The 23166-nt window shown below is 47.2% G+C and overlaps 1 protein-coding gene across 2 annotated transcripts in view; it reads right to left on the bottom strand.

The window, feature by feature from the left end:
* PTPRN (protein tyrosine phosphatase receptor type N) overlaps nucleotides 1-23166 on the bottom strand; it is a 159420-nt gene that overhangs the window by 95801 nt on the left and 40453 nt on the right. For both annotated transcript variants that reach the window (XM_040358136.1, XM_040358137.1), the window contains exons 2-8: nucleotides 21271-21321; nucleotides 17463-17576; nucleotides 16612-16717; nucleotides 10527-10752; nucleotides 6688-7000; nucleotides 3054-3242; nucleotides 279-316 (exon numbers count right to left, since the gene is read on the bottom strand). In XM_040358136.1, the coding sequence (XP_040214070.1) occupies nucleotides 279-316; nucleotides 3054-3242; nucleotides 6688-7000; nucleotides 10527-10752; nucleotides 16612-16717; nucleotides 17463-17576; nucleotides 21271-21321 (1037 nt within the window). The remainder of the gene's footprint in view (nucleotides 1-278; nucleotides 317-3053; nucleotides 3243-6687; nucleotides 7001-10526; nucleotides 10753-16611; nucleotides 16718-17462; nucleotides 17577-21270; nucleotides 21322-23166) is intronic.

Below are 23166 nucleotides of genomic sequence, written 5' to 3'. Positions count from 1 at the left end.
ATAAATAAGGCCGCCCTCTGACTGTGGGTGCAATGCCCGGCTCTGGGTGCACAACGCCTGTATTTCTTTATATAGAGACCAGTGAAAATCCACATACAGTATTATGAATGGACAACTGAAAAGTTGATCAATATCCAAAATAAGGGGGAGTGTCTTCGGGAATTAGCAACACTTGGCAATAAATGACTCAGCATATGGTAAAAACGCACTCACAATTACACTCACAATTACACTCACAAGTACAATTATTTTTTTCCATGCTATAAAACGTCACTCACTCTTTTCGGTGGTGGGCTTTTATCCACATTCTTTGTCCCTGCAAAGAGAAAATATACAAATTAAAGGGGTTGTCTTCTTTATATAAATATTTATCCAATGCCTCCCATAAGCTTCTGTATAATTCAAAGACAAAAGGGGTTGATTTACTAAAACCCGGAGCACTCAGAATCTGGTGCAGCTGTGCATGGTAGCCAATCAGCTTGCAACTTCAGCTTCTTCAATTAACCGCTTCAGCCCTGGAAGATTTTACCCCCTTTCCTGACCAGAGCACTTTTTACAGTACGGCACTACGTCGCTTTAACTGACAATTGCGCGGTCGTGCGACACTGTATCTAAACAAAATTTGCGTCCTTTTTCCCCCACAAATAGAGCTTTCTTTCGGTGGTATTTGATCACCTCTGCGGTTTTTATTTTTTGCGCTGTAAACAACAGAACAGCAACAATTTTGAAAAAAGAACACAATGGCCCGGATTCAGAGAGATCTGCCTATCTCTCGGCGGGCGTAACGTATCTCAGATACGTTACGCCGCCGTAAATTAGGGCGCAAGTTCCGTATTCAGAAAGAACTTGCGCCCTAAGTTACGGCGGCGTAACGTATGTGGTCCGGCGTAAGCCCGCCTAATTCAAATGTGGATGATGTGGGCGTGTTTTATTTAAATTTAGTGTGACCCCGCGTATTTGACGTTTTTTACGAACGGCGCATGCATGAAAGAATCCCAGTGCGCATGCTTGAAATTCCGCCGCAAATCGTCAATGCTTTAGACGTGAACGTAACTTACGTACAGCCCTATTCGCAAACGACTTACGCAAACGACGTAAAATTTTCAAAACTCGGCACGGGAACGACGTCCATACTTAACATAGGATACCCCTCATATAGCAGGGGTAACTTTACGCCGGAAAAAGGCTATCGTAAACGACGTAAAAAAAATGCGCCGGGCGGACGTACGTTTCTGAATCGGCGTATCTACCTAATTTGCATATTCCTCGCGTAAATATACGGAAGCGCCACCTAGCGGCCAGCATAAATATGCAGCCTAAGATACGACGGTGTAAGACACTTACGCCGGTCAGATCTTAGGGATATCTATGCGTAACTGATTCTATGAATCTGTCGCATAGATACGACCCCGCAACTCAGAGTTACGACGGCGTATCCGGAGATACGCCGTCGTAACTGCTCTCTGAATCCGGGCCAATATCTTTAAAAAAAACTATTTTTTTCCTCAGTTTAGGCCGATACGTATTCTTTTATGTATTTTTGGGCAATGAAAGATCAGGATGAGAGATACCGGTCCATATGGGCTCCCTATGTGAAGTTTAGGGAGGGGTGAAGAGGAGGGGGGGGGGGGAGAGATGGCTGACATCTTTTTTGAGATTTTTTGGGGGATTTTTTTTTCCTTTTTTCTTCTTTTAGGGAAGAGGGGGGGGGGGGGTAACAATGGGGGTAATCCACAAAAGGGATACGCCGTCGTATCCCTGTTTCTATCTATGGAACTGATCCACAGAATCAGTTTACCATAGATAGGCAGAAGATCCGACATGTGTAATTGAATTACACTGTCGGATCTTAAGGATGCAATTCTAGGCCGGCCGCTAGGTGGCGAGGCCATTGCGGCCGGCCTAGAATATGCAAATGAACACTTACGGCGATCCACGCTAAATCTACGTCGAAATTTTCAACTCTACGTCGTTTGCGTAAGACGTTCGTGAATGGCGCTGGACGCCATTTACGTTAACGTCTAAGCAAATGACGTCGGAGCGACGTCAGCGCAATGCACGTCGGGTAAGTTACCCGACGGAGCATGCGCAGTACGTCCGGCGCGGGAGCGCGCCTAATTTAAATGGGAATCGCCCATTTGTATTAGGAACGCCTTGCGCCGGACGGAGTTAAGTTACACCGCCGCAAATTTCCAGGTAAGTGCTTTGTGGATCGGCACCTAACTTGGGAGATTTGCGGCAGTGTAACTTAACTCTGAAAAGTTAAGTTGCGCTCGGCGGCTGTGGATCTGGCCCAATGTGTAGAAAGAGAGGAAAACTAGAAGTTTCGCGAAACCAGAAAAGAGAAGGGGGGAGGGGGGGTGGGGAGAGCCCTCGTCACCGGCCCCTTCACTCTTTGGTATAGTTTGTTTAAGCGGAAGATATGAAATTTAATAATCTGCAACGTAAAATTTGAAATAAAGAATTTATAAAAAAAATAAAAAATTTAAATAAAAAAATCGCAATAAGCGTATATTGATTGGAACTCCACACAGTAATGCGAGGCTTTCTCCCTGGTGTGGAGTGTCGTGCTGGCCCCCTCCCTTGGACTACAGGAGAGTCAGGATGCTCTCTACGTTGCAGATAGAGAAAGGAGCTGTGTGTTATTGGGAGTTCTGACTCTCCTGTAGTCCAAGGGAGGGGGCGAGCACGACACTCCACACCAGGGAGAAAGCCTTGCATTACTGTGTGGAGTTACAGACAGAAGAACAGGAAGTGAGGATTTCTCAGAAGAAATAAGGATAATTAAAAGCAAAATGGAAGCATGAGGTAAGTGAAGGAGGACTGCACTAAGGGAAAGGAAGATATTTAGGAAAAAATAATTGCACCTTTACAACCCCTTTAAGAACGTTTTAAACAAAGCATTACAATATTGTGAGCTCCTCTTATAAGATATCTGTGGTGTATATAATTTAAATAATCCTTTTATATGTGAAATTCTCAGAATGTGCATGGTGGCTGATCACATATATTCCTTATTTCTGCTACTAATAGACTTGATATGACTTCCGTACCCTGGTTCTGTAGAGCATCTGATTGGATTAACTGAAGGAAAGCCGACAGCTGCTCCAGTTGTGATTCGCTGAGCTGTCTTAGGTCTACGCCATATTTCTCGAACACTCCCGCTAAACTCTGCACGTCTCCCATATTTTGTATATCTGGAATAGACTGCATCTCCGCCATGGTCTGCTTTCCCATAGGACCTGAAACAAAAAGAATGGCCCATTATGTATCTCTGTGTATCAAAAGGAGCGAGGAGCAACTGTCACTGAATATATATAATTCTAGAGCAGGGGGGTCTCCAAACTTTTTAACCACTTAAGACCCGGACCTTTAGGCAGCTAAAGGACCTGGCCAGTTTTTGCGATTCGGCACTGCGTCACTTTAACTGACAATTGCGCGGTCGTGCGACGTGGCTCCCAAACAAAATTGGCGTTCTTTTTTTTCCCACAAATAGAGCTTTCTTTTGGTGGTATTTGATCATCTCTGCGTTTTTTTATTTTTTGGGCTATAAACAAAAATAGAGCGACAATTTTGAAAAAAAATGCAATATTTTTTACCTTTTGCTATAATAAATATCCCCCAAAAATATATAAAAGAAACATTTTTCTCAGTTTAGGCCGATACGTATTCTTCTACAAATTTTTGGTAAAAAAAAAATTACAATAAGCGTTTATTGATTGGTTTGCGCAAAATTTATAGCGTCTACAAAATAAGGGATAGTTTTACGGCATTTTTATGAATAATTTTTTTTTTTTACTACTAATGGCGGCGATCTACGATTTTTATCATAACTGCGACATTATGGCGGACACATTGGACACTTTTGACACATTTTTGGGAACATTGTCTTTTTTACAGCGATCAGTGCTATAAAAAAATTTTTTCCCACAAATAGAGCTTTCTTTTGGTGGTATTTGATCACCTCTGCGGTTTTTATTTTTTGCGCTATAAACAAAAATCGAGCGACAATTTTGAAAAATATGCAATATTTTTTTATTTTTTGCTATAATAAATATCCCCCAAAAATATATATATATAAAAAAAATAAGTTTTCCTAAGTTTAGGCCGATACGTATTCTTCTACCTATTTTTGGTAAAAAAAAATTGCAATAAGAGTTTATCGATTGGTTTGTGCAAAATTTACAGCATTTACAAAATAGGGGATAGTTTTATTGCATTTTTATAAAAAAAAAATTTTTACTACTAATGGCGGCGATCAGCGTTTTTTTTCGTGACTGCGACATTATGGCGGACACTTCGGACAATTTTGACACATTTTTGGGACCATTGTCATTTTCAATCAAAAAATGCATTAAAAGATGCATTGTTTACTGTGAAAATGACAATTGCAGTTTGGGAGTTAACTACAAGGGGGCGCTGAAGGGGTTAGGCGTGACCTCATTTGTGTTTCTAACTGTAGGGGGGTGTGGCTGTAGGTGTGACGTCATTGATTGTGTTTCCCTATAAAAGGGAACACACGATCGATGATGGCGCCACAGTGAAGAACAGCTCTCCCCGTTCTTCAGCTCCGGGGACCGATCGCGAGACTCCAGCGGCGATCGGGTCCGCGACCCACGGCTGGGCACTTAAAGAGGACGTACCTGTACGTGCTTGTGCCCAGCCATGCCATTCTGCCGACGTATATGTGCAGGAGGCGGTCCTTAAGTGGTTAAACAAAGGGCCAATTTAGTGTCCTTCAGACTTTACGGGGGCCGAACTGTGGCCAGTGTGAGTAGAATATGTCCCGGCATCAGTGGGAGTAAACAGTGCTCCAGGGGGTCAAGTCCTGGGGAAAAAAGTGTGGGAACTCCCACCCAAGATCCACTCCCCCACCAAAAAAATAAATAAAATGATACGCTCATATGCATAATTACTAAACCGCATGTTTTTCTTTAAGCAAGTTCTTTCTCCTCCGCAATGTCTCCTGGGAACAATGACAAAAGCTCCCAGGAGACATTGCGGCATCGAGGAAGTGATGGAATACCCGCACACTACCCGATGAATCCATATACAGGAAGCGGGCAGTAACATAAAGGATTACTAAGATTCGCCTGCCCCTGACAGTGACTCGAGCTGGGCATCGCCGCTTAGTGAAGGATTGGCTCGGGCGGCTCAGCGGCTCTAGTCCTGCAAAGGGAACTGCGTTCCTGCTGTGAAAAAAGTGCAGGAACTCAGTTCCCACCCGTTCCCGCAGGACTTGAGCCCTGCAGTGCTCCATCGTTAGTTTTAACATTTTTGGTTTTAGCAGGAAGAACAGTGTTCCATCGTTTGTATCAATAAAAGGAATGGTCGATGGTCAATGGCGTCAGTGGGAGAAATAGTGCCCCATCATTGGTCTCAGCAGGAGGAGAAGTACCCCATCGATGGCGTCATTGGGAGAAATAGTGTCCCATTAATGGTGTCAGTGGGAGAAATGGCGGCTGATCCTTGGTGTCAGTTGGAGGAATAATGTCCCAAGGGTCAGATAGATGCAAGCGAAAGGCCGCAGTTTGGAGACCACTGTTCTAGAGTGATCAATTGTTGGTTTTGGGTATTTGGCACCATCATCCCTTAGCAAGTAATCATGATATAGGGGGTCCCATTGGGATAGTGGTGGGACTTAAAGGTTCTAATGACAAAGTATCAAAGGATGCATTAACCACTTAAGGACGGAAGGTGTTTTTCAGATTCGGCGTTTACAAGACTAAAACATTTTTTTTGCTAGAAAATTACTTAAAACCCCCAAATTATTATTGTATTATTTTACACTGAAATAATAAAAAAAAAAAAAAGTATCACTTTTATTCCTATTACAAGGAATGTAAACATCCCTTGTAATAGAAAAAAAGCATGTCAGGTCCTCTTAAATCTGAGATCTGGGGTCAAAAAGACCTCAGATCTCATATTTAGACTTAAATGCAAGAAAAAAAAAAATGGAAAATTTGTCATTTAAAAAAATGACAACAAAAAAATTGTCTCTTTAAGACGCTGGGCGGGACTGACGTTTTGACGTCACTTCCGCCCAGCAAAGCTATGAGGACGGGTGGGGGCCATCTTGCCCTCACTCGAGTCCTCACTGATCAGGCAGCAGCACCCGATCTCCTCCGCCGCTACCGACGGCTCCGGTAAGCGGCGGAGGGCGCGGGAGAGCGGCGGGAGGGGCCCTCTCCCGCCACCGATAACGGCGATCTCGCGGTGAATCCGCCGCGGAGACCGCCGTTATCGTTTACACGGCCGCCCACTGAAAAGATGGATACCTCAGTTGTGGCAGCAGCTGCTGCCGTTACCGAGATATCCATCTTTAAAAAGAGGACGTGAAGCCCCGTTGGGCTTCAAAGCGGAGCAGGTAGGGCGGGCTGTGTGGGAGGACCCCCTCACACACCCGCCATTGCCACCCGGGGCATGGAGAAAGGTGGCACTGGGGGAGGCCTGCCTACTCCCAACTTCTGCAGCCCGGCTCCTCTCTCGAGTACACGCACAAAAATACACTTAAAAAAAAAAAAAAGAGGACGTATATATACAGTATATATACAGTGGGCGGTCGGGAAGTGGTTAGGTGAAAAAACATGAACCTTTCCAACTCCTTTAAGTAAACCACCTTCACCTCCTTGTGCTCAAGATAGCCCCACTTTTTCAAACAACTAACAAACAACTAAGCACAGAGACCTTTCAATGCCCTTCCTTCTTCTTCTGGTCGGCGGTCCTGGTCACCTTCGTCCATCAGGCTCATCCTTTCAATCCTTTCGGAACTATCCAGAACATCATCCATCAAGTTACCGTCCACACTCTCACGGGGAAGCTTCCTTCTCAGTTCTGCCCAGGCATGGTGAGTGTCGCTGGGCCACTGTATGGGTAAAGGTGATTCTGGCCCACCCTGAAGCCTCCCGTAGACAACATGTCTAGACCCCTCGGGCCAGGAGTGAGAGGCAGCAAAGAAGTGTTGGGCGTTTCTCACACGGTTGGGGTCCTGATAGCCCAGCTACATAGATAGAAAATGAAAGTTTCACATAATGACAATGTGGAGATATTTAAATAGACAATTTCAATGTGGAGATATTTAAATAGACAATTTCAAAGAAACAGATAAATGGAGAAAATATGGCAAATCAATGCTTTGCTACAATGTTATTATCTTTCCCATAAATGTCACCTCCAATGATGGGCCAAATGAGGGCTGGAAATTTATATTATAAACGGAATTTTTTGGGACTTTGGATGGAATTAATGTGCTCAGCAGGTCAACAACAATAATTGAAGCTCCCATTGGACAGAGGACTGGGTTGGGGTCAGGCCCGGACTGGGACAAAAAAATAGGTCCAGGCATTTTAGACTCGGCGGGGGGGGGGGGGGCGGCGGGGGTTAACGATGGGATGTGTGGTTCCAGCATCCTGCACCTCTGGACCCCTTTACATTACACAGCATCCTGGACCCCTTTACATTACATAGCACCCTGCACCTCTGGACCCCTTTACATTACACAGCACCTTGCACCTCTGGATCCCTTTACATTACACAGCACCCTGCACCTCTGGATCCCTTTACATTACACAGCACCCTGCAACTCTGGACCCCTTTACATTACACAGCACCCTGCACCTCTGGACTCTTTACATTACACAGCACCCTGCACCTCTGGACCCCTTTACATTACACAGCACCCTGAATCTCTGGACCCCTTTACATTACACAGCACCCTGCACCTCTGGACCCTTTTACATTACACAGCACCCTGCACCTCTGGACCCCTTTACATTACATAGCACCGCACCTCTGGACCCCTTTACATTACACAGCCCCCCACAGTTTGTTACATAGACACCCCCCTAACAGTTCTGGACCCCCTGCATGTTACACAGACCTCCCTACAGTACAGACCCCCCTACAGTACAGACCCCCCTACAGTACAGACCCCCCCTACAGTACAGACCCCCTCTACAATACAGACCCCCCTTACAGTACAGACCCCCCTACAGTACAGACCCCCCTACAGTACAGACCCCCCTACATTACAGACCCCCTCTACAATACAGCCCCCTCTACAATACAGCCCATACAGACCCCCCCACCTACATTACAGAGACGTGACATGCAGCCTGCGGGACGCCGGGCAAAAATATGTAGAAGAATACATATCGGCCTAAACTGAGGAAAAAATGGGATATTTATTATAGCAAAAAGTAAAAAAAATTGTGTTTTTTTTAAATTGTCGCTCTTTTTTTGTTTATAGCGCAAAAAATAAAAAACGCAGAGGTGATCAAATACCACCAAAAGAAAGCTCTATTTGTGGGGAAAAAAGGACGTCAATTTTGTTTGGGTACAACGTCTCACCACCGCGCAATTATGAGTTAAAGCAACGCAGTGCCGGATCGCAAAAAAATGGCCTGGTCATTGAGCAGCCAAATCTCCTGGGGCTGAAGCGGTTAAAAAAGATGGGCTCATTGGAGTTTGGACTTTACCTCACCTATGTTATGATGATAGCTAAACATTTTGGATCATCGATCCCTTTTTGTTGCAGAGACAATGGTCACCGGGATGAAATGAGAATTAAAATCTCCCCACGTTTTGACTACAAATACACTTTAAAGGGGTTGTAAAGGAATTTTTCTTTCCTTAAATAGCTTCCTTTCCCTTAGTGCAGTCCTCCTTCACTTACCTCATCCTTCCATTTTGCTTTTAAATGTCCTCATTTCTTCTGAGAAATCCTCACTTCCTGTTCTTCTGTCTGTAACTCCACACAGTAATGCAAGGCTTTCTCCCTGGTGTGGAGAAAGCCTCTTGAGGGGGGAGGGGGCGAGCAGGAGAGTCAGGACGCTCTCTACTTTGCAGATAGAGAAAGGAGCTGTGTGTTAGTAGGCGTCCTGACACTCCTGCTCGCCCCCTCCCCACTTAAGAGGCTTTTTCCACACCAGGAAGAAAGCCTTGCATTACTGTGTGGAGTTACAGACAGAAGAACAGGAAGTGAGGATTTCTCAGAAGAAATAAGGACATTTAAAAGCAAAATGGAAGGATGAGGTAAGTGAAGGAGGACTGCACTAAGGTAAAGGAAGCTATTTAGGGAAAAAAAGGTTTTCCTTTACAACCCCTTTAACAAAGATAATACCAGGCATCTGCTCTCAGTAAGGATGAGCTCTGGCGTGTTCGCCTAGTACACGTGCAGAGCCCGCCAGGAAGTCTGCACGGCGCTGCGCTAATCACAGCCAGGGAGACATTTCCCGATCTCTGCAGCCGAGCATCGGGAAATGTCTCCCTGGCTGTGATTAGCATAGCGCAGTGCAGACTTCCTGGCGGGCTCTGCACGTGTACTAGGCGAACACGCCAGAGCTCATCTTTAGCTCTCAGGAAGGTGTTTTGAACTTTAAAACTTTAAAACTTTACAAAGCCGATGGAATAACTTTAAGTCTAATCCTGCGTACACACGATCGGAATTTCCGACAACAAATGTTCGATGTCAGCTTGTTGTCGGGAAATCCGACCGTGTGTAGGCCCCATCGGACATTTGCTGTCACCGCGTTCTTGACGTTTGGAATTTTCGACATTTGTGTGACCGTGTGTATGCAAGACAAGTTTGAGCCAACATTCCGTTGAAAAAAAATCCACGGTTTTGTTGTCGGAATGGCCGATCGTGTGTACGAGGCTTAAGGTGAAACTAGAAAAGGGGAACTACATGGCCCGGATTCAGAAACAACTTACGACGGCGTATCTCCAGATACGCCGTCGTAAGTCTGAATCCGGGCCATCGTATCTTGGCGCTTGATTCAAAGATTTAGATACGCCAGGATTTTTCTAAGATACGACTGACGCAAGTCTCTTACGCCGTCGTATCTTAGGTGCATATTTCCGCTGGCCGCTAGGGGCGCTTCCGTATATTTCCGTGTCGAATATGCAAATGAGGTAGATACGCCGATTCAGAAACGTTCTTGCGCCCGTCGGATTTAGCTACGCCGTTTACGTAAGGCGTCGGTCCGGCGTAACTTTACCCCTCATAAAGCAGGGGTAAGTCATGTTAAGGTATGGACGTCGAAAATGTCGGAACAGCGCCGTATTTTACGTCGTTTGCGAAAGTCGTACGTGAAGGGGGATGGGCGTAGGTTACGTTCACGTCGACTAAGCATTGAGCCGGCGTAACTTAGGGAGAAAATTTGACGTGATACTAAGCATGCGCGCGCATGCGCCGTTCGATAGGCGCGTCATTTACGTGGGGTCACGATTCATTTCAATACAACACACCCCCTACCAGCCTACTTTGAATTACGCGGGCTTACGCCGGCCCATTTACGCTACGCCGCCGTAACTTAGGGCGCAAGTTCTTTGTGAATACGGTACTCGCCTCTTTAAGTTACGGCGGCGTAGCGTATATGAGATGCGCTACGCCCGCCTAAAGATACGAAATTCTTTCTGAATCCGGGCCCAGGTCTCCAGCCGGCCCTCCCTAATATGGTGAAAGTATTGCTCCTTACAGGTGAATCGGAGAGCTTTTGGTTGATATTTTCCTGCTTAGGACTTACCTGTGAACTGGGTGACTGAGAGGAGAGCAGAAAGTAGGTCAAGTATCGATCCAACAGAGGAGACAAGTTCTGCTTGAAGCTCATGGGAAGTCTTTGTGGTCCTGATGAGGAATCTGATGATGTCACCTTTGATCTTAAATACGGTAAGGGATCCACTTGATTGGTCCACCTTTGAGCTGACAATGGACCTGTAAGCCGCTGAATTGTCCGCCCCGCCAATGGGGATCTAAAAAAAAAATAGGGATTTTAGGATTTTAAATGAGAATGTGTGGAAATATCCCATCCCAGCTCCAGGCATGTATTTTTACCCAACAGGTCTCCCTTTGTTACTTCCCTGCACTGCAGGAACCCTCACTAAAATGTAGGCAGGTGCAGTCTGTTGTCTCCACTGCAGGTGGCGCTCAATCAAATAACGCTGTTTGAAATCCCACACATAGGGCCAAATCCTCAGCCAGGCGGCGTAACTTAACTTTTTCCATTTAAGTTACACCGCCGCAAATTTCCCAAGTTAGTGCCCAATCCACAAAGCACTTACCTGGGAATTTGCAGCGGTGTAACTTAAATTCCGCCGGCGCAAGGCGTTCCTCTTCTCCAGGGGGCGATTACCATTTAAATGAGGCGCGCTCCCGCGCCGGCCGTACTGCGCATGCTCGTGACGTCATTTTCCCGACGTGCATAGCGCGAAATTACGTTACGTCGGGCTTTGTGGATTGCGACGGGACAATAAAGTTGCGTCGGGTAAAAAAAAAGATACGGCGCCAAAAAAAAAAATTCAAATTTAAAAAAAATCGCGTCGCGAGCAAGAAAGGTCTGTTTTTACAAGGTGTAAACAGTTTAACACCTTGTAAAAGCAGCCCTAATTTTACATCTCCAGGGGGCGAGTACCATTTAAATGAGGCGCGCTCCCGCGCCGGCCGTACTGCGCATGCTCGTGACGTCATTTTCCCGACGTGCATAGCGCGAAATTACGTTACGTCGGGCTTTGTGGATTGCGACGGGACAATAAAGTTGCGTCGGGTAAAAAAAAAGATACGGCGCCAAAAAAAAAATTCAAATTTAAAAAAAATCGCGTCGCGAGCAAGAAAGGTCTGTTTTTACAAGGTGTAAACAGTTTAACACCTTGTAAAAGCAGCCCTAATTTTGCGTTTGCAAAATTAAACTTACGGAGAAAAAACGAAGCTGAAAAGCTTCGTGGATCTCCGTAAGTCCTAATTTGCATACCCGAGGCGGCATTTCGACGCAAAATGCCCCCAGCGGCGGATGCGGTACTGCATCCTAAGATCCGGCAGTGTAATTCAATTACACATGCCGGATCTTCGTCCCAACTATGGGAAACTGATTCTGTGGATCAGTTCCATAGTTAGGACCAGGGATACGACGGCGTAACAGCAGTTACTCCGTCGTATCTTTTTTGAGGATTTGGCCCATGGTCCCAGATTCACAGAGAGCAAAGCGCACATTACGCCGCCGTAGAGCAAACACCGTACGCCGCGCCAACGTAGCACGGAGAGGCAAGCATTGCATTCAGCAAGCCAGTGCTCCCAACGCTGCGCCAGCGTGGCATGGGTTTCGAAGGCGCACGCCGGCGGTAGGTGGAAGTGGGCATGACCCCATGCAAATGATGGCCCGAGCGCCAGACAGGTACGTATCACGAACTGCGCATGCGCCGTGACGTGGACGCATGCACATCACCCCCCTTCGCCTGCTCATAACCACGCCGGCACAACTGCCTAAGCTACGCCGGATCACCGCGTACGCCGTGAACATAACGTACGCCCAGCCAGACACACGTCCAACGCACAATACGCCGGCTTGTGTTCCCTGGTGCAGACCTGTGCATGTCTGTTGCCGGGTTGCACCTCATTTATGGGGAATAACTTTACGCCGGACGTACAACTTACGCGCATCCCGCGTAGCATGCGCCGGGCACACGCACGTTCCTGAATCGGTGTATTTCCCTCATTTGCATGTTTGAATGGCTAATCAATGGGAGCAGCACCATGCGCCCAGCCCATATGTGCGCCCACCCTACGCCGGCGTGTGCAAGCTACGTCGGCGGGGTGTAGCCTGTTTTTGGGCGCATGTTGGTTCGTGGGTCTGCCGCACACATACGCCGGCGCACATTTTCACGTACGTCGGCGTAACGTGTTATACGTCGGCGTAAGTGCTTTGTGAATCTGGGCCATTGTCACCCTGGGTAGTCCTTTACCAGTGATGGTGAACCTTGGCACCCCCCAGATGTTTTGGAACTACATTTCCCATGATGCTCATGCACTCTGCAGTGTAGTGGAGCATCATGGGAAATGCAGTTCTGAAACATCTGGGGTGCCAAGGATCGCCATCTCTGTCCTATATAGACATGTAGTTTTAAATGGACTTTAAGTGATGCACCAATTATTACCCAACTTCAACTTTTTAAGTCGTTACGGCAATAGATTTTTCTTTTTGAAAAATACAGTTAAAACATATAAGTAAAAGGTGATTATTGTAAGCAACCTTGACAGCACTATATGGTTTGTCCCAACCCTTATAACGGTTTCTTTTGCTGGACAGCTTGGTCTGTATGTACATGTGGAGAAAAGTATAAATAAAGGCATGTGAAGGAAAAAAAAAAATCATATACTGAATACTGTCAACTATAGATACACTATATTTCCAAAAGTATTGGGACGCCTGCCTTTACACGCACATGGGGCCAGATTCACAAAGAGATACGCCGGTGTATCTACAGATACACCATCGTATCTCTGACTTACACTGGTCCTATCTATGCGCCTGATTCATAGAATCAGATACGCATAGATAGGACTAAGATCTGACAGTGTTACACTGTGTTACACTGTCGGATCTTTTTTTCCATTTAAAAATGGCGCCGGGGGCGTTCCCGCTGATTTACGATAAATAATATGTAAATCAGCGAGATACGCAAATTCACGAACATACGTGGACCCGACGCAGTCTTCTTACGACGTTTCCGTAGCGGCTTTCCCGGCGTATACTTACCCCTTCTTTTATCAGGCGCAGCCAATGTTAAGTATAGCCGGCGTTCCCGCGTCGCTTTTAAATTTTCTGACGTCGTTTGCGTACGCCGATTCAGAAACACGCGCGTCGCAAGTTACGCTCACGTCGAAACCACTGACGTCCTAGCGACGTCAGTGGGAGCAATGCACGCCGGGAAATTCCGCGGACGGCGCATGCTCATTTAAATCGGCGCGGGAACGCGCCTGATTTAAATAGTACACTCCCCTAGCCGCGGAATTTGAATTCCGCTGGGGGATTTAGGATCCGCCACCGCAAGTTTGGAGGTAAGTGGTTTGTAAATTACCCACTTGCCTCGCAAACTTGCGGGAGCGGATCTTAAATCAGGTAGATCGAGCGGATCTAAAGATCCGCTGATCTACGTGAATCTGGCCCATGGACTTTAAGTGATGCACCAATTATTACCCAACTCCAACTTTTTAGGTCGTTACGGCAATAGATTTTTCTTTTTGAATAATACAGTTAAAACATATAAGTAAAAGGTGATTATTGTAAGCAACCTTGACAGCACTATATGGTTTGTCCCAACCCTTATAACGGTTTCTTTTGCTGGACAGCTTGGTCTGTATGTACATGTGGAGAAAAGTATAAATAAAGGCATGTGAAGAAAAAAAAAAAATCAGATACTGAATACTGTCAAGTATAGATACACTATATCTTCAAAAGTATTGGGACGCCTGCCTTTACACGCACATGAACTTTAATGGCATCCCAGTCTGAGTCCGTAGGGTTCAATATTGAGTTGGCCCCCCCTTTGCAGCTATAACAGCTTCAACTCTTCTGGGAAGACCGTCCACAAGGTTAACATCCCATTTCACGCTGGGGTGGTGCAGGCGTTAGCGGCAAAGCTCTGCCCCTCCGCGGGGAGATTTTAGCGCTTGCGGCCGAAGAAAGGGTTAATAGCACCCGTGTTGCGGCTTTGGCAGCACTGCCTATTCATTTCAATGGGCAGGAATGTTTTTCCCCTCCCCAAAGATACTGCTTGCAGGACTTGCAAGCGCACTGCCCCAGTGTGAAAGCACTCAGGCTTTCACACTGGGATGGCTTGAGAGGCACTTTTCAGGCACTTTACAGGTGCCAGTTTTAGTGCTAAAATGCTTGAAAAGCACCCCAGGGTCTTAGGAGTGTGTCTATGGGAATGTTTGTCCTTCATGCAGATGCGCATTTGTGAGGTCAGATACTTTAATGGCATCCCAGTCTTAGTCCGTAGGGTTGAATATTGAGTTGGCCCCGCCCTTTGCAGCTATAACAGCTTCAACTCTTCTGGGAAGGCTGTCCACAAGGTTTAGGAGTGTGTCTATGGGGATGTTTGACCATTCTTCCAGAAGAGCATTTGTGAGGTCAGGCACTCATGTTGGACGAGAAGGCCTGGCTTGCCGTCTCTGCTCTAATTCATCCCAAAGGTGTTCTATTGGGTTGAGGTCAGGACTCTGTGCAGGCTAATCAAGTTCCTCCACCCCAAACTCGCTCATCCATGTCTCTATCGACCTTGCTTTGTGCACTGGTGCACAGTCATTTTGGAACAGGAAGGGGTCATCCCCAAACTTATCCCAGAAAGTTGGGAGCATGAAATTGTCCAAAATTTCTTGGTATGCTGACGCCTTAATAGTTCCCTTCACTGGAACTAAGGGGCCAAGCCCAACCCTTGAAAATCAACCCCACATCATAATCCCCCCCTCCACCAAATTATTTGGAGCGGTGGCCCAATACTTTTGGCAATATATAGGTGGATTCAGAAAGACCGCCTTAACTTTGCGGCGGCGTAGTGTATCGTGTTTACACTACGCCGCTGTAAGTTAGCGAGGCAAGTACATGATTCACAAAGTACTTGCCTGCTAAGTTACGGCGGCGTAGCGTAAATCGGGCCGGCGTAAGAGCGCCTAATTCAAATTCGGCTGAGGGGGCGTGTTTTATGTAAATGGAGGGTGACCTGACGTGATTGACGTATTTTACGAACGGCGCATGCGCCGTCCGTGTACATATCCCAGTGTGCATTGCGGCAAAGTATGCCGCACGGTCCTATTGGTCCAGCCCTATTCACGGACGACTTAGGCCTTGTACACACGAGAGGATTTCCGCTGGAAACGGAATCATTACGACGCATGCGAGGGATGGGATCGGACGGACTTATCCGGTGATTCTGTACAGACGACCGGATAAGTCCGGCGGACAGGATTCCAGCGGATAGATTTCTTAGCATGCTAAGAAATTTTTATCCGCTGAAAATCCTTCTCCTGTATTATGTTTGCAGTCACTGACCGTCTCCTGTACTATGTCTGCAGGCTCTGACCGTCTCCTGTACTATGTCTGCAGTCTCTGACCATCTCCTGTACTATGTCTGCAGTCTCTGATCATCGCCTGTACTGTGTCTTCAGTCTCTGGCCATCTCCTGTATTATGTTTGCAGTCTCTGACCATCTCCTGTATTATGTTTGCAGTCTCTGACCATCTCCTGTACTAAGTCTGCAGTCTCTGACCGTCTCCTGTACTATGTCTGCAGGCTATGACCATCTCCTGTACTATGTCTGCTGGCTCTGACCGTCTCCTGGACTAAGTCTGCAGTCTCTGACCATCTCCTGTACTATGTCTGTAAGGATCCCAGGATAATGAAGACGTTGTGGGGGAGCATCTCTGTGGTTGAGTCACTGCCATAGAAACATTTGTAAAGGGGATTAGTTAGTAAAATGACCACGCCCACGTGGGGGGCGTCAGAAATATTTTTGCACCCTAGGATCGGCCCTGGGTGTGATGCAAATCTGTTCGCACCCTCACACTTCAAATCGCAGCGTAAATTCGCACCTCACCCTGGATGAAAACCTGCATCAAATTCGCACCACATCGCAGCGCAGCAGTGTGAACCCAGGCTAAAGTTCATGTGCGTGTAAAGGCAGGTGTCCCAATACTTTTGGTAATATAGCGTACAATCGGAAGAGAGGCTTGGTGCGCTACAGCTACATGTCAGGATGAAGAACAAAAAACTGCGCTCCCTGTATGAACTGCAATCCTTCATTTTCCATCCAGAATGGACCTTTAATATCATAATATACCTCTCCTCATCCAGAAGATCGAAAGACTCCAGCGCTTTGTGCTGCGGGATGCGACCCATTTCATGAGCCATTACTCGCTGCGTCACATCATCCTTCCACGACAACCCTGTGACCGCGGGCAACAAAAAAAAGAATAAAACTTTAATTCTCCAGCCAATCTACTTTGCATATTCTCTCTTTTCTTATGCATTCTTTGCCCTGCTGATGGGGATTAATCTAGAAATGTCGGTTAGAAGTTAATTGTGTGGCCTGGCGAAATCATTCTTTCTGAAATAAAAAAAAAAAAAACGGGGAAAATCAAAAGAAAAGATGCATCAAGTCACTCTGGGAGAGAACGCAAATGACGCAGAGCTTCGCCGTTCAATTAATCACAGCAGAGCCAGCTGCTTAAATTGTGGGAAACGGCTGTCATCTTTCTGTAAGTCCTCAGAAATAATGGAGCGGGGATTCACAGCTGATTATTTCGGTTACTGACAGGGCCGGCCTTAGGTGTTCAGGCGCCCTGTGCGAGCTAATCCTGTGGCGCCCCCCCCCCCCATCTTCACCCCTTGCCCCCTGGTCACCTAAACATACACAAAGAGGCTGTCCGGGGCCCCTCTATCCTCTGCCGGGAGCCTGGGGAGTGACAATGAGGAGGAAGAGGTGAGGCAAGAGTCAGCGGAGCCCTTAGGTGGCAGTGCACCCTAGGAGGCTGCCTTCCTAATCCGCCTAGTGGTAGCGCCGACCGCCCGGCCCTGCTGCGACTCACATTTTGCGAGCTGCGATGGCCGCACGGCGCCCCTGTTGCCCATGGCGCCCTGTGCAGCCGCACGGCTCGCACACCCCAAAGGCCGGCCCTGGTTACTGATTACCTTTTGCCGACAGCCGTCGCAGAATGCCTTGCAACTGTTGCAGAGTTCTAGGAGTCACCTGGAACTGTCCCACGTCCCTTTCCGACCGATCCCGACACTGGCCGAATAATCCATCTGAAAAACAACATAATAAAGTAACACGGAAAAGTAGAGAAAGTTGTGGCTTTATACACTCAAAAGCAGTGGCGGCTGGTGTTTTTTTATGGGGGGGGGGGACACAACCCCCACCTCCCGCTATATGGCAGTCGGTCCAGCACTCTAGTTGGCGGCAGGACCGGATTTCCCACAAGGCCAACAAGGCCAGGCCTCGGGGCGGCACTGTGTGCAGGGGCGGCGGAGGAGACAAGTAATTTTTCAGTGGTGCGTGCCGTGCAGCGGCAGAGAGAGATTCTCTCATTGCCCGCACTGCTGTTACAACTTTCGCCCTTACTTACCATCAGGCCCATCGGAACAAGACAGGCAAAGCAAGCAACTGCTTGGGGCCCCGAGCTGGCCAGGGGCCCCAGCAAGACGGGCCCTTGCCGCGCCGCAGCGCAGCCGCTTCCTATAAGTGCTGCAGCCTCTAGAGCGGCCAAGCTCCTCCTCCGAGTTCTTCCTGCAGTCCGGCCGGGTACCGTAACCGCACGGTACAGGAGATTCAGTGTCCTGTTCCCGGCCGGACTGACAGAAAGTGCACACACTCAGTGCTCACTTCCTTTTAGTCCGGCCGGGAACAGCAAACTGAATCTCCTGGCGTGTGGTATGCGGTAGGGAGGGGGGTAAAAAGAACATGGGGGAGGGACGCTTATCAGAAGAAGTACTACCCGGTTTATATACACTTATCAAATTGATAAAAAAAAAAATGCTTGCAGAGCTGACCCCCCCCCCCCCCCCGCTTCTCTACTTAAAACTCAGCAACACCCCGTCCCCCGCTTCTTGCTTGGGGCCCCCAAATTCCTTCAAACGGGCCTGCTTACCATTCCCGGTGACATTCCCATCTGGTGACAAGCGACGGTGGCAAGTGACACGGCTCAGGGCTCCCACTCATTCTGCTTTATGGTGAGTTGAACTATTTCATTTTATATTACAATGTAATGATAGAAATTATGCATTTCAATCATCCTGACACCATAACAACCATGGTGCCGGAATGATTGAAGCACTAACACCAGTCATTGTCTGCAAAAAATGGCTTACCCCCCCCCCCTTGCGGCCCCCCCCCCCCCCACCCATGTGATGATGGGGGGGCGGCATTGAAGGACCCGGCCTTGGGGCGGCAAAGGGAGTAAATCCGGGCCTGGTTGGCGGGCTGCGGCTCTGGTGTCCTCTCCTCCAGCACAGCGGCTTCCGCCGTGCGTCTCCTTTCTCCTCCTTCTAGGCGGTAGTTGTCCAATAGGATCGCCTGATGTTTTGGCCAATTGGGAAACGGGTCTCACGACCAGCTTCCAGATTGGTGGGGAGGAGATTTATTGTGAAAATATAGAATATTCATTCGCTATCGTCACACAACTGGGGGGGGGGATTGGGGCGCAGTGCCCACCCTTTTTTGAAGCCTATTGGAGCCTCTAGCTCTAATCCAGTGCTTCAAAAAAACACCTCCCCCATTGGAATCCATAGTCCGGCGCCCTGTATGTAGATGGGGGGGTGGGTGGGGGGAGGCGCCCACCCCCCCATTCATGGATGGGGGGGTGGACAGGGAGCGGCGCCCATGCGCCCCTAATGGACTGCTCGGGCACCGCCCGTTTAGCCTTTTCGTGGGAAAAAAAATTGCAAAAAAATTTAACAACATAGCAAATACAAACATGATGAGTGGATCTTTTGACAGGGCAATGACCCAAAAAATACTGCCAAGGCAACAATGGAGTGGCTCAAGAAGGAGCACATTAAGGTCATGAAGTGGCTTAGCCAGTCTCCAGACCTTAATCCTATAGAAAATGTATGGAGGGAGCTGAAGCTTCAAGTTGCCAAGCGACAGCCAATAAAGCCTTTAGATTTAGAGAGGATCTGCAAGGCCTCGTACACACGATAGGTTAAACAGAGGACAACGGTCTGATGGACCGTTTTCATCGGTCAAAACCGATCGTGTGTGGGCCCCATAGGTTATTTAACCATCGGTTAAAAAAAGCCAACTTGCTTTAAATTTAACCATCGGTTAAAAATCCACGCATGCTCAGAATCAAGTCGACGCATGCTTGGAAGCATTGAACTTCGTTTTTTTCAGCACGTCGTTGTGTTTTACGTCACTGCGTTCTGACACGATCGTTTTTTTAACCGATGGTGTGTAGGCGCGACGGACCATCAGTCAGCTTCATAGGTTAACCGATGACAATGGTCCTTTAGACCGTTCTCATCGGATGGACCGATCGTGTGTACGCGGCTTAAGTGGACCAAAATCCCTCCTGAGATGTGCAAACCTGATCAACAACTACAAGAAACGTCTGACCTCTGTGCTTCCCAACCAGGGTTTCTCCACCAAGTACCGAGTCATGTTTTGCTTGGGGATTAAATACTTATTTTACTCCCTGAAATGTAACTTAATTTATAACATTTGTATCATGTGTTTTTTCTGGATTTTTGCTTGATATATAGGGCCAGATTCAGAAAGAATGGCTTAAGTTTAGGCGGGCGTATCGTATCTCATATACCCTATGCCGCCGTAACTTAGAGAGGCGAGTATCGTATTCACAAAGGGCCAGATTCTCATGGCGTCGGCGTAGTGTAAGCCATTTACACCACGCCACCGCAACTTACTGGAGCAAGTGCCGTATTCTCCAAGCACTTGCTCCGTAATTTGCGGCGGCGTAGTGTAAATGGCCCGGCGTATGGCCGCGTAATTCAAAGGGGGCGGCTTGTATTCAAATTAAGCGCGCCCCCGCACTGATTGAACTGCGCATGCGCCGGGCAGAAAAATAGCCCAGTGCGCATGCTCCAGCTCACGACGGAAAACATCAATGACGCCGACGTGAGCGTCATTGACGTAAAGTCGTATTCGCGAATGACTTAGTAAAACAACGTAACCGACGGAAAAAGACGACGCTGACCCGACGCCATACTTAACATGGCATACGGCGGACTGGCGTAAGGTTACCCCTCATATAGCAGAGGTAACCTTACGCTTACGGAAATTACGTAAACGACGACGACGCAGCGCAAATTTGTTTGGGAATCGACGTATAAGGCTAATTTGCATAGTCAAATGAGAACTGAACGTAAACGCCACCTAGCGGCCAGCGTCGAATTACATCTAAGATCCGACGGTGTAAGTGACTTACACCTGTCGGATCTACGCCGTATCTATGCGAACATGATTCTAGGAATCATACGCATAGATACCCGGGGCCAAAAACAGAGATAGGACGGTGTTTCCTGAGATACACCGTCGTATCTCTTCTGAGAATCTGGCCCCATGTACTTGCGCCCTAAGTTACGGCGGCGTAGCGTAAATATGCACCTAAGATACGACGGCGTAAGAGACTTACGTCAGTTGTATCTTAGACAAATTCTGGCGTATCTGATTCTTTGAATCAGGCGCCGAGATACGACGCCTCACATTCGGACTTACGACGGCGTATCTGGAGATACGCCGTCGTAAATCCTTTCTGAATCTGGCCCTCTGTCTCTATTATTTAAAATACACCTATGATAAAAATGACAGACCCTTCATTTCTTTGTAAATGGGCTTACAAAAGCCGCAGGGGATCAAATAATGATTTCCCCCCACTGTATCTGGCTTGCAGCCCTGCTTTAATAGGAAAAGGGTCAGACTAGAAGACCCAGCTGGTCTGTATGTGATATGAGTATACGAGGATATACGGGTAGGAAGACTCACCTTGTACACAGACCTCCTCCTTGGAGCATAGCCTCAGATCAAACAGGCAGCCTGAGGAATCAATAAAAGAGAGAATGAATGGTTTTTATAATTAGGAACAACTGACGCACAATTCATGGTGATTTAAATTGAGCCTAGCGTGACGAAATGCATCAACAGAAGTTGCTTTCAGTCAAAATCACATAATAAATAATCAGCAATTCAGAAGATAATAATCAGCAGATCCAGAGATACAAACAGCTGCAGTTATATGCAAATCTCCACGGAATAAAAGGGACGCGTCATATTGTCAATCTGACGCCGGTGACATCTCCCCAATGGCGGAATCAGCCAAGTGCAAATCCCATTTTATCCAACACTCCCTCGCTTGTCAATCAGGGTGATATCTTGTTGGTTTTGCCAGTAGAGCAGAGACGCCATAGGAGAGGGTGAGGGAAACGTTAGTAATTATATAAAATTTTCCAGAGTCAAAATTTCTAATGTTACATGGGCCAAGTTTTAATAATGGAACCAATAAAATGATTTTATTTTAGCCCCGCTAAACCCAATTCATCAGAGCTGACTAGGAAAAATGCCCCGTACACTGGTGGTCAGTGGGAGGAATGTTCCTTACAGTGGTGGCAAAATGCACCCTTTCTTGAAAGCTAAAAATATTGGGCTAGATTCAGAAAGAATTTACATCGGCGTATCTATTGATACGCCACGTAAGTTCTAGGATGCGCCGGCGTATCTTTTTTCTGTATTCAGAAAGCAAGATACGCCGAAATTTGGCTAAGATACGACCGACATAAGTCTCTTACGCCGTCGTATCTTAGTTGCATATTTACACTGGCCGCTAGGTGGCGCTTCCGTAGATTTAAGCGTCGAATATGGTAATGAGCTAGATACGCTGATTCACGAACGTAGTTGCGCCCGGCGTATCTATATACGTCGTTTGCGTAAGGCGTCGGACCGACGTAAAGTTACCCCTGCTATATGAGGCGCAGGCAATGTTAAGTATGGACGTCGGGACAGCGTCGAATTTTCCGTCGTTTGTGTAAGTCGTACGCAAATAGGGCTGTGTGTAACTTACGTACACGTCGTAGGCAGTGTTCGGCGTATATCTAGCCGATGTGATTTTGACGCATGCGCCGTTCATTAGAAGCGTCAAATACGTGGGGTCACTAGTGATTAGCATACAACACGCCCCCTACCAGCCTATTTTGAATTAGGCAGGCTTACGCCGGCCCATATACGCTACACCGCCGAAAATTCGGGCGCAAAATCTTTGTGAATACGGGACTTGCCTGTCAAAGTTACGGCGGCGTAGCGTATATGCGATACGCTACGCCCGCCTAAAGATAGGCAAATCTCTCTGAATCTAGCCCATTATTGGTGTTATGCCGTTGACTCTGCCAATTGGCGCTGACCTGGATCAATATAGGAGGTCAATTAGTAATACCTCATGGAACCTCTGAAGGAACCCTGGGGTTCCACAGATCCATGGTTAAGAATGATTGTTTTGTACTGTATGAAAACCCCAAAAACCACAAATGTTATGTTCCTTACATTAATATGTTCCTTACATGATCCTTCCATTATTACCACTCTACTTCACCACCCTCTTCCTTCCAATCAGACCCTACCTTATCTCCTGAACACTTCCAATGACATTTTACCCCTACCTCTTCCAATCACATCATGCCATCACCTCCTAAACCCTTTAAATCACACTCTACCTCTCAATTGCCCCTGTCCTGCACACTCTATCTGGATCTGCTACCCCTTCCAATCACACTGTACCCTCAACCTCCTACTCCCTTCTTTGTTTCAATAGTTTTTATTGGTCCTTCCACCCCCCTCTAATGACATTCTACCTCATCGCCTGTCCCCTCCAATCACATAGTATTTTATTAC

Source organism: Rana temporaria, chromosome 6 (assembly GCF_905171775.1).
Source record: "Rana temporaria chromosome 6, aRanTem1.1, whole genome shotgun sequence".
Classification (NCBI taxonomy): Eukaryota; Metazoa; Chordata; class Amphibia; order Anura; family Ranidae; genus Rana; species Rana temporaria.
This window is presented reverse-complemented; position numbering and strand designations above follow the sequence as displayed.